Genomic DNA, 18,267 nt, shown 5'->3' on the forward strand with positions numbered 1-18,267 from the left:
AAAGATATGGCCATTTGAAGTTTCAAGCACACTTTGCAAAGATTTGATCATAACTCCTTAACCATTCATCATAAATTCATGATCTTGGACTTTTTGGAAATGGGAGAGAAAGATATTCAACTTTCATGTTGGACAAAAATTCATTTGAATCATATTTGATGTTGGAAAGTTGAGTTGAAGTTGGTCCAAAAACTTGCCATTTTTGGAAACTTTCAAATTACAGGTCACTTTCCATTTTTGGAAACTTTTGATATGGCTTCAAAATTTTCAATGTAGACACTTGTCATGATGAATGAACCTCTTTGGGACATGAATGAAGTGTCTCAAACCATTTCTCCACCTCCTAGCCCTCAGTTGACTTTCAGTTGACTTTTATGGGCCTCAAATGACTTGGACATGTACTGATGACTTTTGAGCTTTCAACACTTGGTCAAGTTGCTTCAAAATGATCCTTGACTCACACAAACTCTCTAGAACAAATATAGGGCCTTCATCTCATGGAAATGCTTGGTCTCTTGCACAGATGAATCCTCTTGATACCAGTCTTGACTGATAAGATGCAACATGATATGCAATGACAAGGTAATGTTAATGTGATGTTAGTGTAATGTCAATGACCTAAAAATGAAATGAATGTACAAATGGGGGGTGCAAATTTGAGGTGCTATGGAGCTTAAATGAAACACATGTTCATGCAGGATTGTTTCAGATGACATACACAATGTCATGACATCTGATATGGCTGTACCTGCTGGAAGTTATAAAAGGAATTATTGGATTATGCAGGATTTTTCCAGGATGTCAGACCCGATGTCATGACATCCTGTACACAGAACATTCAGTATGAATGTTTGGTGTTTTGTGATTGCACAATTAATGGCAATCTTTGGATGATTGAAAATATGGCTAGCTGGCGCATTCAATCATGGATTACAACCAAATTTACTTATTTTTCAAGGAGATCTATACAGCTGTTATAAAAAGATTTGATTGGAAAATAGATTTAGGGTTTTCAAGATGTCCAAGCCCAGCTGAGAGCTTCTATAAAAAGGGACTTAGAAAACCTATTTGAACACACAACCAAGACTGAGCGAAATACAGAGAGAGAGAGAGCTAGGGTTTGTGTCTGTTTAGTCGTAAGACGTGTAGGTCATTCAAGTCATCCATTGATGATTGAATTGGACTGATTTGTGGTTGTAATTTGTCACTCTAAAGTTGTCAAGCAAGAGTGTGTGTCTTCTTGATCAAAGTTGTGAAGCAAGATCAAGAGTGTGTCTTCTTGATTGAAACTGTGAAGTAAAATCAAGAGTGTGTAATTGAAAAGTATTTTCTTTTCTCAAGGGATTGTTGTTTAAAATCACTGGTGTGTGATTGTAGGGAAGTGAGTGGGTTCTCATATCTAAGAGTGCTTAGGTAGAAATTGCATGGGTAGAGATTATGTGATAAATACTGTAACTTGTTGAAGTGTACGGAGAGTCTTTGAACTAATTCTATTTTAGTGAATTTCCTTCCTGGCTTGGTAGCCCCCAGACGTAGGTGAGTTGCACCGAACTGGGTTAACAATTGCTTGTGTTATTCGCTTTACCATTCTGTTTTGTTTATCCATTGTTTATTACCAGATATTAGTGTCGTGACATTACCTTCGACATCTTATATCTGATACCAGAATTTCAATTGGTATTAGAGCAGGCATCCTGCTCTGGTTCTGGGTGAGATCTATGGGCAATACTTTCTGGTACAATGGAGAGAGATGGAGGATCTGTTCATAGGCCACCAATTTTGGATGGTTCTAACTATGATTATTGGAAACCTCGAATGGTATCGTTTCTAAAATCCCTTGATAACAAGGCTTGGAAAGTTGTGTTAACAGGTTGGGCACATCCCGTCATTACTAAAGAAGGAGAAGCCACCACTAAGAAGCCTGAAGAACAATGGTCCAAGGAGGAGGATGATCTTGCTCTTGGAAACTCTAAAGCCTTGAATGCGATATTCAATGGGGTAGACAAGAATATTTTCAGGCTGGTAAACAACTGTGAAGTGGCCAAAGAGGCCTGGGACATTCTCAAGACCACTCATGAAGGCACCTCTAGGGTAAAGATGTCTAGACTTCAGCTGCTCACCTCCAAGTTTGAAAACTTAAGGATGAAAGAAGATGAAAACATTCATGAATTTCACACGAGTAACCTTGAAATTGCTAATGCTTCAGGAGCCCTGGGAGAGAAGATGACAGATGAAAAACTGGTAAGGAAAATACTCAGGTCACTTCCTAAGAGATTTGCAATGAAGGTGACTGCCATTGAAGAATCTCAAGACATTTCCAACATGAGGGTAGATGAGCTAATTGGTTCCCTCTAAACCTTTGAGTTGGGACTAAATGATGGTTTTGAAAGGAAAACAAAGAGCATGGCCTTTATGTCAAACACAGAAGAGGATAAGAGTCAGGAGGATGATGAAGATCTGGTCAATGAAGTAGCAATGTTGGGAAGGCAGTTCAATAAACTGTTGAAAAAGATGGATGTAAGATCAAGGGCAAATGTCAAGAACATCTCATCTGACATCAGTAAATCCAACAATGCTGGAAGAAGAGCAAGACCAGATGAGAAGCTCAAAGATGGAAAAGAGGTTCAGTGTTATGAATGTGATGGGTATGGACACATCAGGACTGAATGTGGAACCTACCTGTAAGACCCCAATTTTGACCCTAAGATCCCTCATGGCATCATAACATTGCATTTGCATTGCCTCAAGGATCTTTAGCATCTTGGTTCCCTTTGCCTTTGGATGGGACTCCTTGTGATTGGTTTGAGATCACCAAGCATGCTTGAATTATACATCATTGTTTCTCTTGCTTTTCTTTACTAACCAAAAGCACAAAAATGTGTCACTAACATCTTTTGTTTGAAGCTTGAGTATCATCCAAGACACTTTGTGGGTTCTATTTAGATGATCAATCAACACAAGGGAATGGCTTAAGATACTTCCAACAGGTTCAAATGGGGTCTATTTGTCAGTCAAAACGTTAATCTTGAAGGAGCAAAAGTTTGTTCATGAGCTGTCATGCTCGCTAGGCGAGCAGAATGGGTCGCCTAGCGAGTCCCAAGAAAAGCCACCAGAATCACCTACGCTCAGAGGAATTTCTTGAACTGTCATGCTCGCTAGGCGAAGCCCATGTGTTTAAAAATAAATAAATAAATAAATAAAATATAACAGAAATTTTTTGGACTTGGGCCTCTCTCATTTGAGCCCACAGGTCCACAAAAATCAGGTTATAAATTCAGAGTTTCAGTGAAACAAAAGGCATTCTATTCCTATTACCCTGGCAGGGAAAAAGATAGTGAGAGAAGAGCTAACAGAGTTCAGAGCAACCTCCAGAGACTGAAGGGAACTCATCGGCAAAGAACCAATTCCCTCTCATATAAACCCTAAGAGTGCTTTGCAAACCCAACCGGGCAATTCAATTTCATTCGATCTCTCCAGTCAGGTTTGCCTTATTCCCATTACTTTATGCTTTTAATTTGAATGCTCTGAATGTATGAGGTATTATGGGTGAATTTGATACCCTTTTGATGCATGTGTTTGACAAGAGGTTTAGGCCTCCTACCCTTGGTTGCTTTTTGTCAGCTTTTTGTGAATTTTAATGGCATGATTCATGTGGTTACATTTTGACTTGGGGGCAACTCTTGATTACCCTATCCTGTTTGCTCTAACCTGTTTTGTGTTTGTTAGGGCATTATTTTCTCCTAATTCTGTCATATTACTCTAACCTGTTTGTTGAGTTTTTGTGAGGGCTCACATACTCTTGCAGGGATAGCTTGCAGGGATAACTTGCTTGGTGTTCCACTTTATTTGTGGGATACCACCTGGAGGTTTATTCCGATTACCTGTACTGACTCGCTTTCTTTGGTGATGTTTAGCTTGGAAGAGTCTTTGGGTTTCTTATCTCTTAAATTACTGTTGCTTCGGATCTTTATCCGTGTGGTACTTTATTTTTCCCGCATTTTACCGCTTTCTTAGGTTTCGTATAGCCTCTCGTGGCATGTCAATTAAGGTTGCGCGGTTCCTTCATCTAGGACTGCCCTTTTGCATGAGCGTTCCTAAAACGCAAATAACTCATTGATTTTTCTTCTCCTAAGAACACGTTTACTCCTTCTACTACAAGCGAGTAAGTCTCCAAAGGTCGAGCATCCGGTAGATTGCGTAATAACGTCGTTCATCCAAACCCTTAACCCGTAGTTAGTCGAACTACGTTTTGCTCTGATTTTCATCCCAGATAAGATACGTAGGCATAAGACGTGATGTCTTAGCGAGCACACTCCTCTTTAACCCATAGGTAGCCGAGCTACGAAGACTCAGATTCTCAGATTCAGGTGAGATATGTATGCAGTGGATGCGACGTCCGTGCGAGTCATTTTCTTTTGACCCTTCTTTTAATAAGTAGTACATTAGATAAACATACACGCTTTTCTCATCCCTTCAATCATGTTTGCACAAATAAATTTTCAAAAAAAAACAACAACCTTTGCAACAAATGTGAAAAGGGCTCCCTAGGAGTACCTAGGATGTTTTGGGTGCCTAATATCTTCCCATTGCATAACCAACCCCTTACCCAGATCTCTGACATTTTTACTAGTTTTTGATTCGATAAAACTTTTAGGTTTTTGTTCGCTTTCTAACCATTCCTTTGGATAAATAGAAGTGCAGTGGCGACTCGACTTGTATGATTTACCTTGGATTTAGTCAATATCTCTAATGGTAACGAATACCCCGCTACACTACCTCAAGAAACAGACGATGAGTCTTGCTGCCACTTGGTCTGATGAGAGTGAAACAGAGGAGGCTGCAAATCTTGTGACATCAATGACAGGACGATGGGGATCTGATGAAGACTCAAGTGATGATGAAGTAACCTTTGAAGAATTGGCCTCTACCTACAGAAAGTTGTGTCACAAAAGTGTAGAGCTGTGCAAACAAGTTGAAAGCCAGAAGAAGGAAATAACTCAACTTGAGAATGAGAAGACAGAATACTTGGAAACCATCTCCAAGTTACAAACAGAAGCAGTGGTTATGAATGCCAAGCTAGGCAAAAATCCACAAGCTGAAAATCAGAAGATAGCACAGCTGGAAAGTGAGAAGGCAGACCATGCAAAAACCATCTCTAAATTGAAGAGTGAAGTCATGTTTCAAAATTCTAAATTAGAAGAGATGACCAAGTATGTAAGAATGTTAAGCAATGGGTTTGATTCCTTAGACAAGATCCTTCAAACTGGACAAATAACAGGAGACAAATCTGGCATTGGGTATAATAACTCAAAACCTGAGAGCAGTGACACTGGTGTCAAACCTCAAGCCAAACTTAAGTGCATTCAAAAACCTGTGATGTCACAACATATGTCACATCACCATAGGAGAAAACAGTTGAAAGGGAAACACAAAAGATGGAGATGCCATTATTGTGGGAAATTTGGTCATCTAAAGCCTTTCTGCTATAAATTGTATGGCTATCCTAGGCCTGCTCATCATCCGGATCACTATCAATTCAGACCCAAACAACACATGCCTATCATCAAAAAGCAATGGGTCCCTAAGACTAATGTCACAAGTCTGATAGCTCACATTCCCCTCAGAATCTCAGCCAAAGAAGAGTGATACTTTGATAGTGGATGTTCCAGACACATGACTGGAAACCAAGACCTGCTAACTGATATGCAGCACCATACCATAAGTCATGTAACCTTTGGAGATGGAGAAAAAGGTGAAATCAAGGGAACAGGTAAGCTTGATTGCCTTGGAGTACTAAACTTGACAAGGTTATACTAGTTAAGGGCTTAACTGCAAACCTAATAAGCATCAGCCAACTATGTGATCAAGGTCTGAATGTTAACTTCACCAAAACTGAATGTCTAATCTCTGACATAAATAGTGAAGTAATTATGAAAGGAATCAGGACCAAAGATAATTGTTACATATGGAGCTCTCAATTCGATTATCCCTTAAAGTATTGGTTGAGTACAGATGCTGTCAAGAGTGATGAAAAACAAGGCAGGGGGAAATGTCATACAAAGATGTCACACCAGAAGCTCAGAGGAGAAAAGGTTATGATGGCTCAAAAAACTGAGAGGTTAGATCAAACAGGTGGACATATGACCAGTCACAGGGAGAATAGAACTATTGGGACTAAGCCACAAGGGACTCTATGCAAAAAGGCCAAGGACAATATGGAGAAGATTTGGATGACACCTGTGAAAGGTATAGAAGATGATAGCAGTTGGGCTCAACTGGGTTGGATGAAACAATTACTGATTGCATACAATGTCACACACGATGTCATACATTGTATTATGACTTCCTGAATGCTGAAACTAGGTCCAAAAATCAGACTCAGCACAAATGGACAAAGTACTATTCTTGCTATTATCACTCCATTAGAAAATTTGTGGAAGACAAATTAAGAAGTCTAAAGCTTGGACTGGAACTAGCAGACAAGCTTGCAAGGAATTTGGGTAAAATTGAATATGAGGGAGGGAAATTAGGGATTTGGACTCTTGTGAAATTATGGCAGTTAAAGTGGAAAAATAAAGAAAATAAAAATAGTGTCTGCCCTTTTAAAAGAAAGAGCCACATTAATGATAAATCATTCTCTGGCATTGAAAATAATATCTATTCCCTTAGCACACGCTACCTAAACGCAGCAATCTCCCTCTCCATTCATCTTCTCAGAAAAGCTCAGTTAGGGCAAAGAAACTTTTCTCAAAAGTCCTACAACATGTCTCAGCATTCATCATCATCTAGTTCACATTCATCATCTTTTCACCATGGAAAAACTCCCTCAATGGAGTTTGTAGATGAAGATGTGATGGACGTCATTCCACTCTGCATAATACCAGGCGACACCCCAGGTCCCTCTTCCAAAGCTGGAGATAAGCAAGGTAATACCTCTGGTAACTCCTCTCTCCCAAAAGACATGCATTATGCTGATCATGCAATAAGGAACCTAGTCACTAGGATTCTAAGAGAAGGGCATGAAGTCAAAGGGGTTTCTACCCCTCTGTCTAGAAGGGAACCATCTCCTGAGGAGGAACCTCATGCTGATAAAGATGATGACTCATCTAAATCAGAAAAAGAAGGTGCTGCTGAAGGGCTATGCTCTCTAGGTAAAACCCTACCTAGCAAGAAACCAACAAATATGTCTCAGGAGAATGTCATTGACCTAGAGGAAGAAAGCTCTGAAAAGGAGGATGGTCCTTTGGTTAATCTTGTAAAACCTAGTGTTGCTGAGAAACTAGGAACTAGGCAAGGGAAAAGTGTGGCAAGAATGAGAACAGGAAGAGTGAAAAAGACTGCTGGTATAGGACCCTCAAAAGCTTGGAGCAAAGTTGAGGTTAGGAAAAGGAAAGAAAGAGATAGCTCTGACTCTGAGGAAGATGTCAAAGATGATGTCCCAGACATCTCCCCTGCAAAAAGGCAGGCTATTCAGAAGTCTCCTGGCAAGGCTGATGCTGTGCACCTAGACAATATCTCCTTTCATTTGGAAGATGGGGCAGCAAAATGGAAATATGTCATTCAGAGGAGAGTAGCTATTGAAAGAGAGCTTGGACAAGAAGCTGTAGAGGTAAAGGAGGTAATTGAGTTTACCAAAAATGATGGACTCATGAAGACTGTGGTAACTCTACCCCAATGCTATGAGGGGTTGGTAAAAGAGTTTATTGTTAATATCCCTGAGGATATTCATGAAAAGAGCAGCAGGGAGTTCTGCAAGGTGTTTGTAAGGGGAAAATGTGTGAAATTCTCACCAAGTGTCATCAATAAGTTCCTAGGAAGAGGAACAAATGGAGGAGTAGACCTAGAGACTACAGACAATGAGGTCTGTAGGGTTATCACAGCTGGCCAAGTTAAGGAATGGCCTAGTAGGAATCACTTATCAGCTAGAAAGCTCAGTGTTAAATATGCCATCTTGCACAAGATTGGCTCAGCTAATTGGATTCCTACTAATCATGTCTCTACTATCTCCATTAACCTTGGAAGAATCATTCATGCAATTGGAACAAGGGTTAACTATGATTTTGGCAAGTTCATATTTGATCAAACCATTAGACATGCTTCTACAAATGCTGTGAAGTTACCCATTGCCTTCCCCTCCCTTATTTGTGGCATTATCCTGAGCCAACAACCAGGCATTCTGAGTACAAGTGACATTCCAAGTAGGAGAAAATCCCCTCTGTCCATTCATTATAAGTTGTTTGAGGGAAGTCATGTCAATGATGTCATGACATCTGCCAAAAGGGAGTCTACATCTCAAGGGGGCCTGGTTGATCAACTAAAAGAAACTTGCAAGGAATTGGAAAATGGTATAAGGGTGGCCAAGGCTAGAAAAGAAGCTTTAGAAGTTCTTATCTGTAGCCTGGAGAAGCAAGAAGTAGAGAAGGCTGGGAAGGACTCAAATACAAGACCAAAATCCCAATCCAGTGGCAGCTCTGGAAGCTTTGAGTGTTCTAAAGATGAAGATGAAGGTGAAGGTGATACTTCTTCTTCTGATTAATGGTTCCTGCCTGAATTGAAGACTGGGAGGTGTGGTGGAAGCTGGGCTGCTGTTTGGAAGGCTGTTGTCTTGATTGTTTTTTATGTATTTTGTGGCAGTCCTTATTGATGCCTGTTATGTAATATTTAGGGCTCTTAATGAGTTCCTTGAATTTGTTCGTTATCTCAGCTTTCAGCTGTGTATAATGATGGTGTGTACTTCCTAAATTTTTTGTTTTAACATGCTTAATGTTATAACATCTGATCTAACATTCTCTGCTAGGCTAATAGACATTTATTTTGTCTAATTGGTCACCTTTGGTCAATTTTGACTAAAAAGGGGGAGAAGTGCTTGATATGGAAGCTGTTGTGGAAGTTGTATGTGGCTGGACAGAAGGACAACTATTATTGAAAGAAGTGCACAGGTGCTACAACAGAATGTTGTTCTGTTTACAGATGTCAAATAGGATGTCTGATATGATGCACAGGTGTTGATGTTGAAGCAGATGTCAATATGACATTCTGGCTGGTACAGGTGCTGGAGTTACAGTAGCTATTATTTGATGAATGCACAGATTTAGGGGGAGAAGAAGTACCCTGGTGCATTGTGCATTTGTGTGTCTTACTAGTTGCATCCATAACTAGTAATTCTGTTGTTTGTTGCACAGATTTAGGGGGAGGAGAAGTACCCTTGTGCATGTGTGTATTACTAGTAGCCATAACTAGTAATTGTTTTGCTTCTGCTGCTGATTAAACTACTATTATGTTGTTTAACTGCTGATAGTTTACCTTATGAACAAAAAGGACTGATATATGTTTTAGCCAAAATTTGCCAAAGGGGGAGTTTGTTGATTCTAAGTGTTGGCAGCAATTTTGGTAAAACAAAGAGTGTTCACAAGATGTTATGTGTGATGTCTTAACATGAGATATCCTATGTACCTGTTGGAGTTCAAGAACATGTGCATGCAGGATTGTTTCAGAATGCCACATACAATGACAAGGCTTTTGATATTGGATGTACCTGTTGGAGCTTAAATGAAACACATGTTCATGCAGGATTGTTTCAGATGACATACACAATGTCATGACATCTGATATGGCTGTACCTGCTGGAAGTTATAAAAGGAATTATTGGATTATGCAGAATTTTTCCAGGATGTCAGACCCGATGTCATGACATCCTGTACACAGAACATTCAGTATGAATGTCTGGTGTTTTGTGATTGCACAATTAATGGCAATCTTTGGATGATTGAAGATATGGCTAGTTGGCGCATTCAATCATGGATTACAACCAAATTTACTTATTTTTCAAGGAGATCTATACAGCTGTTATAAAAAGATTTGATTGGAAAATAGATTTAGGGTTTTCAAGATGTCCAAGCCCAGCTGAGAGCTTCTATAAAAAGGGACTTAGAAAACCTGTTTGAACACACAACTAAGACTGAGCGAAATACAGAGAGAGAGAGCTAGGGTTTGTGTCTGTTTAGTCGTAAGACTTATAGGTCATTCAAGTCATCCATTGATGATTGAATTGGACTGATTTGTGGTTGTAATTTGTCACTCTAAAGCTGTTAAGCAAGAGTGTGTGTCTTCTTGATCAAAGTTGTGAAGCAAGATCAAGAGTGTGTCTTCTTGATTGAAACTGTGAAGTAAAATCAAGAATGTGTAATTGAAAAGTATTTTCTTTTCTCAAGGGATTGTTGTTTAAAATCACTGATGTGTGATTGTAGGGAAGTGAGTGGGTTCTCATATCTAAGAATGCTTAGGTAGAAATTGCACGGGTAGAGATTAGGTGATAAAGACTGTAACTTGTTGAAGTGTACGGAGAGTCTTTGAACTAATTCTATTTTAGTGAATTTCCTTCTTGGCTTGGTAGCCCCCAGACGTAGGTGAGTTGCATCGAACTGGGTTAACAATTGCTTGTGTTATTCGCTTTACCATTCTGTTTTGTTTATCCATTGTTTATTACCAGATATTAGTGTCGTGACATTACCTTCGACATCTTATATCTGATACCAGAATTTCAGTAACAAACGGTCTCTTTTCCAAAAGATGACACATTTTTGTCTGCATGCACTTCGATATCCATAACTTTCCACATGTTCTTCCAAAGAAACAGATAAGACCAAAAAACAGTTATGAGCCTTACTTGAATTTACGCTCCATCGAACACAACTCCAATGAAATGCCTCTATCGAATTGTAGTTTGAACCTAAAAATATTTCTAAGTCCTAAACCAACATTTCCCTCTATGTAAGGGGGCTTCTTTGACTAAAAACTCTATCTGTCGAAAGAATCATATTCATGTATTCTTTTCAAAATATTTACTTTAACCTTTCTAGTTCATCTCAAACATTTCTTTAGTGTCAAAATTCTAGCTAATAAATGCCCCCCCAAAAATGTCATTTTCGACTGAATAAAGAAAAAGGAATTTTTTAAGAATGTTTTGACACAACATCATCTTATACTTATATGACATCATGGTCATCATGACCACCTTTTCTCAAACGTCTCATCAATATATGTGCAAAAATCACTTTAATCATCACACTCCTATTTTCCAGGAGATCGTGGGCCACACTACTGCCACAGTCCACGCAATCATCCTTTAATCGAGCACGTGTTATACGATCATCATCAACCATTAATGCTTGAAATAAAACGCTCCCTCTTCACTCCACTACAAAGAACCTTTTTCAATTTCTTTTCCACTTTTCACTCTTCTGAATTTCTCACACTCTCAAACAAGAAAAACTCTTAATTTCTCTCATTTCAAACCTAGATTTTCTTCAATAAATCTCCATTAATGGCGTCAACAATAACGAAAAGCTCAAAAGACTCCAAGAAACAATCAACCCTTGCTCCAGTTTATAAGATTCTTGGCCCAACGATAGTGGGAAATCAACAATACATCCCATAACCTCCTCTTGAAGAGGAAAAACATCATATTTACCAATCCCAGATATTAATCCCCATTTCTATCCCTGGTATGAAACATGCAATTCTAGGTCCTTTACCAGATGTAAATGTTGATCCTGCAAAACTTAAGGATATTTTCCCAACATATCACCGTAACAAACCCATAGCAAGTAGGAAGAAAACTAGGGTTAATACTGAGGTTACTACTGCTAAGCCAAATGCCCCAGCTGATAACCAGGCCAAGTCTTTGACTGAGCCTATAGAGAACCCCATAAACTTAGACTATATGAATAATTTTAGGGTATTTCAATCTTGCCCTTTGTTTAAAGATCCCAAAGATTACCTATCCTGGCTAGCCATGGTAAAGAAAAGGAAAACCCAAGTCTGGAAGGATATGGGAATCTTCAACGTGATTCAATTGTCGAAGGTTAGACCTGGATGTAGCCAAGCTATGTTAATAACTTCCTTGTATTTTTGGGATAGTACTCACAACACCTTTCATCTTCCTTGTGGGATGATGACCCAACCCTCTTCGACATATCTGTAATTGTTGGTCTTCGACCAGTAGGAGAAACCTACGACCATAACTTTATGGCGGAAGACACTATTGGCTTTTATGACAATTAGGGGTGGCAAAACGGGCTCGGCCCGTGGGGAATGCCCGTTTTGCCCGCACTTTTGTGCGGGGCGGGCCAAGGATTTAGGTCCTCGCCCTCAAATGTGTCCGCCCCTCCCCGCCCCGTTTTTTTCGCGGGCTTTTTCGGGCACGTGTATTTACATATATTTTTGCATTTTTAGGCTTAAAGAGTGTTGTGCCCGCGAGCTTTCCCCGCCCCGCCCTCACTTTTTTGCAGGGCGGGTCTAAGTTTTAGGCCCGCATCCTCAACTATGACCGCCCCGCCCCGCCCCGTTTTCTTGTGGGCTTTTGCGGGGCGGGCCTAAACGGGGCGGGCATGCCCGTTTGCCACCCCCTTCGCCAACAGGATTCATGGTCCATAATGGTTCACTAGAAAATTCCCCCCTCCTTCGAAGGATCAAGCGGCAGAATATCTAGCCATATGGGATGCATTCCGTACACCCAAATTGATCACCACAAGACTCAGATCGTCGAAGAACCAATTTGTTCTTCTAAGTTATCAACCAAATCTTGTCTCTCGACAATTTGGTCTTAATCAAATCCTACCCAAACCATTTTTCACCAAGAAAAATGCTATTATCCTCTACAACATGGTTCATACTAAAGCTGAATGCATTGAGGAAATGGAAAGATATTTTGGCATCACACAATTTACCCTTGTCCCCATTAATCCATCATTCTTTTGTACTCAAGAATATGCCACCTGGTGGAAGAATTACTACTCCACATATCTGATGATCTTAATCGAACCAAGAAAGATACTTCGACTCATATCAAGGAAATCCAAGCATTCCAAAAATACTTTGAAATTGCCTACAGACCTTATGATCTTAGTCGAACCATCCGCAAAGCAACAGTTACTTTGAGAGAAAAATTTATGAAGAAACTCCTGATTTAAAATTGCCTCCGTATGTTAAACCGAAGCACAAGTATGAGTTAGCTTTTAATCTTCACAAACCAAAATTCCCTCGACTACCATCTGCTGATTTTAGTGTGACCTTCCGCCCTCCGTTTTCAGACTAGTTTGTCTGTGGGGATTTTGTGAAAAAATTTCGACAAGACTCTCAAAAGCTAGCGAAACGGGTGGTTCTGACTAAGCATACTCTGGAAAGTTTCAAAGGACATCTTCATATTGGCATAGAGGATGTTCCCATAGAGTCTCCAATATATGAAGGTGTGGAATGGGAGGTTTTCTGATTTACTTATTCTCCCAACAATTTCACGACTCCCGTTTTTGTTTGTGATAATTATTTTGGCTTATTTTTTATTTTTAGCTGTCGAAAGGAAACCAACACAAAAGGGTCTTGCAAAGAAAGCCATTGCGACCAAAGATATAGTCGAAAAAGAAGAAGAAACACCCACAAAAACAACAACAACAACAAAGGTATACTTCGTATATTGTTATTATTTCTCTTGATGTATTACCTTCGTATTTTAATATTTGAGATATTCCTTTTCAGGCAAGTCAAAAACCACCACCAACACCAAAGAAACGAAAACTCAAGGACCCCGAGTTCAAGCAGTCGAATCAGATGATGGTAATCTCTTGCCAGATACCTCCAAACAAGCCAAGAAGAAAAAGAAGCAAGCAAAGACCTCTGATGCCACTTCTCAACCAAAAGTTGTTGTCACCAAGGTTCAAACCAAAAAACCTACTATTCTGAAGGTGCTCGAAGCTGATCTTGAGTTTGCTGCTAAGACTACTCCTGAACGGCTCGAGAGCGATAACTCCAGCCCCGGAGCTGAAGGTCCTAAGGTAAAAGAATCTTACCTCATTTTTATAAGTTATTTTATTCCTTTTCCTTTCGACTACTCATTGTGGCTTAATTTCCTTTGTAGGATGGCGCGGAAGGTATTGGGCAATCAAGTGTCAAATAAACTATTCTTGTAAGCAGTAGTGACCCATCATACCATCCCACCAGTGCTCCTTCGTATCATCCTATAAGCTCTACTTCGTATCGTCCTACGTCCACTAAAGATTCAACAAAAGGATCTACGGGGGAAGTTAGTAAACCTGCTGAATAACAAAAAGAAGCTTCACCACCAAAAACTACCACCCAACATTCTAAAACAAGCGACTCTGATCGAGATAAAGATGAAGAACATCCTGCCATCGAAGTCTAAGAAGATGTGAATATGCAAGAGGCGGAGAAAGATGTCTAAGACAAATCAAATGATGTTTCGCCAGACATTCTTGACCAAGCTGAAGATGTCTCAAATGATGAGAAAGAACAAGATGAAGATCGCTCTATGTTCTACATTCCTCCAGTTGATGATCAAAATGAACATGAAGAAGATGACGAAGAGAATGATGCAAATGATGAGGAAAACTCAGGTGAAATGCCTAAGGCTATCCAAAGTTCTGATGCTGCCAAAGAATTAAAGGCACCTTCGAATGGTAATACTGATGCTTCCTCTCTAGAAGAATTAAAAGCATTGAAATGGAGTAAGCCAACGAAATACCTAAAGGCAATCATAAGCGATAAAGGTAGTTCGAACGACAAATGCTCCAGCTCCTCAACTATGTTTGGTGGCTACTTAGTGAGCAAGTCTGCTGATGATTTACTCAAAAATATCAAAGAGAAGGCTTTAGACGTTGATCTGCTTCAAGTCTTAGAGAATGATCCTTCTGCCTGCTTTGGGATCAATGATCTTTTGAAGCGAGTTGACATCTTAACCACCTCTCTAGAAGTCGTAGACGTCATCATTGAAATTGGGCTATTGATTGATCAAATCACTACAGACCTCCATTGCATAAAGTACGCTTCGACTAAAATTCAGAATAAAACAGAAACACAAGCAGCCAAATGGGAGGTTGTAACTGAATCCACCACCAGAGTTTCTTAATTAGAAAAAAAGTTCTGAACAAGATAATAAAGAAGTCAAAACCTACGATAGCAACATCACCGTCTGGGAACAATAAATCAAGGACCTGCAAACCAACATCAAAAAGGCAAAAGAGCGCAAAGAGGAGATTCTCAAGGTTGGCCACGAGGAGCTTAACAAGGAAATCCAGGTGGGGATACATCATGTCGAACGGGCCCAAACTCTGGAGAAAGAGATTAACACTCTGGCCTCCAACAAGTCTGTGCTTGAACGTTGCTTAGGGCTTTCAAAGTCGAAGTATGAGCGTATGAAGGCCACTTTTCCCTTCTAGTTATCTTTTTATAATTATTTGAACTTTTTACTTTAACTGTTGAGTTTATGATGTAGTGACTCTAGCCATTTTTGGCATTATGTAATAACCTTAGCCATTTTGGCATTTTATCTCAACTACCATTTTGGCTTCGATTTTTACATATGAATTATTTTGTTATTATTTTAACCTCCTGAAGCGCATGCCTATATTTTTTCAAATATTTCCCGTTTACTCTCAGGGATTCTTCAATCCTTAGCTAACTCCTCGATTTCATATGCACCATTAGATAAAACTTGGATAATTTGGAAAGGGCCTTCCTGTTGGTGTAAGCCCTAGAGGCCAATACTTTTGGTACTTGTATCGAATTATTTATTAATAATAAAAGGCATTTTCTTTATTATGGTTGATTAATAAAGTCCCTAGAGTAGATAGTCCGTTTAATGTATTAAGTGTGACTTAATCATGAGAACACATTAAACATAAGGACACTATTCTTAAAGTATCCGTAGTCGAGTTTTAGTGTGAAGTGGGATAACATTAAAGCATTAAGACTATTATGTTTGTAGACTGATGATCATATCTCATGGATCAGGGATAAAGAGTTATCAAGTCTTAAACATAGGTATGAATATTAGGAGTAATATTTATACCGGATTGACCCGCTATGAGAATACTATATAGAAAGTTATGCAAAGTGTCATAAGTTATTTTCATGGTGATAATAGTGTATACCACTCTTCGACCTGAAACCACTATGGACCCTAGATGTAGAGTCGAGTGCTTTATTGCTGATCCAACATTGTCCGTAACTGGATAACCATAAAGATAGTTGATGGGTACTCCACGAAGCATGCTGAGGGACATGAGTGTCCTAGATGGAATTTGCCAATCCTGCGTAACAGGATAAATGTCTATGGGCCCAATATTGAACTGGACAAGGGTGACACGGTTTATACCTTGTGTTCAATATAGACATAAGGGCAAAGGGGTAATCATACACATAATTATTATCACAGGAGGTTTTGTCAGATCACATGACATTTTCGTGACTTGGGTAGCAGTGATGTGTTGCTAGATACCGCTCACTGTTTATTATGTTAAATGCGTGATTTAATATAATTGCCAACGCCGCGAAAACCTATAGGGTCACACACAAAGGACGGATTGATGAGAGATAGAGTAACTAAGGAACACCGTAAGGTACGGTGCACTTAAGTGGGAGACGAAATATGGTAAGGTACCAAATACTTAAGTGATTTTGGGCATATTATAAGATATGGGCCAAAATACACTTAAGTGGGCTTTTTAGCTTGAAGCCCACACAAGTGGTTCTATAAATAGAACCCCTTGGGTAGAAGCATTGTCACTCCACTCCACTCCACTCCAATCCACTCAGACAGAAATTCAAGTAGAGACTTGGAATTTTGTTTCCCTCTTTCTCTCACTCAAAGCCTTCATTCATAACAGCTAGCACTGCGATTGAAGGAATCCGTTCGTGTGGACTGAGTAGAGACGTTGTCATCGTTCAACGTTCGTGATTGCCCCGTGGATCTGTATCAAAGGTTTTGATCATTATCAGAGATCTGCACCAAAGGTTTGAATCGCCACAAGAGGTAACGATTCTATCACTGATCATGCCCATTCGTAAGGATCACTAAATGGAGAAATTTTTAAATTCCGCTGCGCCTTGGATGGCTATTCTCCTATAGTGGTATCAGAGCCTCTTACGAAACCATGAATCTGATAACTGTTTTTGTTCTGTAATAATATGATTAAAGACAGAATGAATCAAAGGTTAAATTGAGATCGATCAAGTTACATATATGTGATATATGTAATCCTGATGCAAAATACATTATATATGATATAGTGTTCTCGTTTCGTTCATTCAAACCCTCGATGATTGTTTTCCTTTGAGCGATCAATGGTCATTTGCTTCTTGATCCGACATTAGTATGGTGAAGCAATGACGTGTTGATCAATCATACTGAATTAACAATCGAGATGTGTTTGACGGTCTGAAATTGGTGCATCAGGGTTAGTGACGGCACAAGGGTTGTGTTGTCAGAGAGTTATGCGATTGGGGTTTGACTGCACAAGAGTTGTGCTTTCTAAACACTTTTTGGAACAGTGTTAACCGGTTAACGCATATGGTTAACCGGTTAACGCAAGGCGAAATAATTTTTTTTTTGAGTTTTTAACAGTGTTAACCGGTTAACGCAAGGCAGAAAACATTTTTTTTTAGATTTCAAACAGTGTTAACCGGTTAACGCATATGGTTAACCGGTTAACGCAAGGAAATTTTCACCCGTTCGACTAACTCAGTGCTTTAAAAGTGTCAAGTGTTGATACGAAAAGCGACATCGATTTTAAATGAATTGTTTATTAAAATGTGATGATCGGTCGTCGAAATTTTAATTTGATTTTAATTAATTAAAGGAATTAATAATAATAATAATAATAATAATAATAATAATAATAAAGTGTTTATTATTGTCTTGTGGTGATCGGTTATGGCCTTAGTTTTCCTTTGTTTTGTTTTGGATTTTAAATACGACCTGCGTGTCGTGCCTCTCTCTTAATCTCCCAAATGTAACTTCTTTTCTCATCTCACTCCCTCGTATGTAAAACGAGTTTCTTTTATGTAATGTAATGATATGAAGAAAGCAAAGAAGTGAGTGCCAAAGGAGGACAACCTTGAAGATCTTGCTTGGAGAAGCTTAGATCGTTGTTAGGTTAGCTTAGGTTCTCTCATTGACTTGGGAGAACAATTGCGCTAGGGGCCATAACTGTTTCATTTTGTTTGTATGTATGTTGATGCATGTGAATGTATGTTGATGCATGTGAGAGACGGTTTATATGATAAACAAGCCGGTGAGATCAGAAAAATTGCAATTCCCTCAAAATAAATATTAAGTTTAAGCTTTCCAAGTTTTAACACTCATCAAGACTAGTATCGAATAATGTAGGTTTCGCCTACGCGAGGTGCATGTTCTATATTAGTAAGGTGCGATGGGATAATTGTAATATCCAACTGTTAAAACAATGGGTCAAA

General features: G+C 39.2%; 1 protein-coding gene across 1 annotated transcript; it reads left to right on the top strand.

Annotated features, from left to right (window-relative positions):
* The first annotated feature begins 8,263 nt into the window (after window positions 1-8,263).
* LOC127122938 (uncharacterized) lies at window positions 8,264-14,920 on the top strand. The gene is made up of 4 exons (XM_051053210.1): window positions 8,264-8,513; window positions 13,534-13,829; window positions 13,913-13,925; window positions 14,262-14,920. The coding sequence occupies exons 1-4, from the start codon at window positions 8,264-8,266 to the stop codon at window positions 14,918-14,920; spliced, it is 1,218 nt and encodes a 405-aa protein (XP_050909167.1).
* The last annotated feature ends 3,347 nt before the right edge of the window (window positions 14,921-18,267 follow it).

Source organism: Lathyrus oleraceus, chromosome 2 (genome assembly GCF_024323335.1).
Source record: "Lathyrus oleraceus cultivar Zhongwan6 chromosome 2, CAAS_Psat_ZW6_1.0, whole genome shotgun sequence".
NCBI classification, from domain to species: Eukaryota; Viridiplantae; Streptophyta; class Magnoliopsida; order Fabales; family Fabaceae; genus Lathyrus; species Lathyrus oleraceus.

Bases quoted from the DNA above. Each gene is read 5' to 3' on its own strand.
- LOC127122938 (XM_051053210.1), top strand. From the start codon at position 8,264: ATGACATCTGCCAAAAGGGAGTCTACATCTCAAGGGGGCCTGGTTGAT. The intron at 8,514-13,533 runs GTGATACTTCTT...ATTCCTTTTCAG, and splicing joins AGATGAAGATGAAGGTGAAG to GCAAGTCAAAAACCACCACC.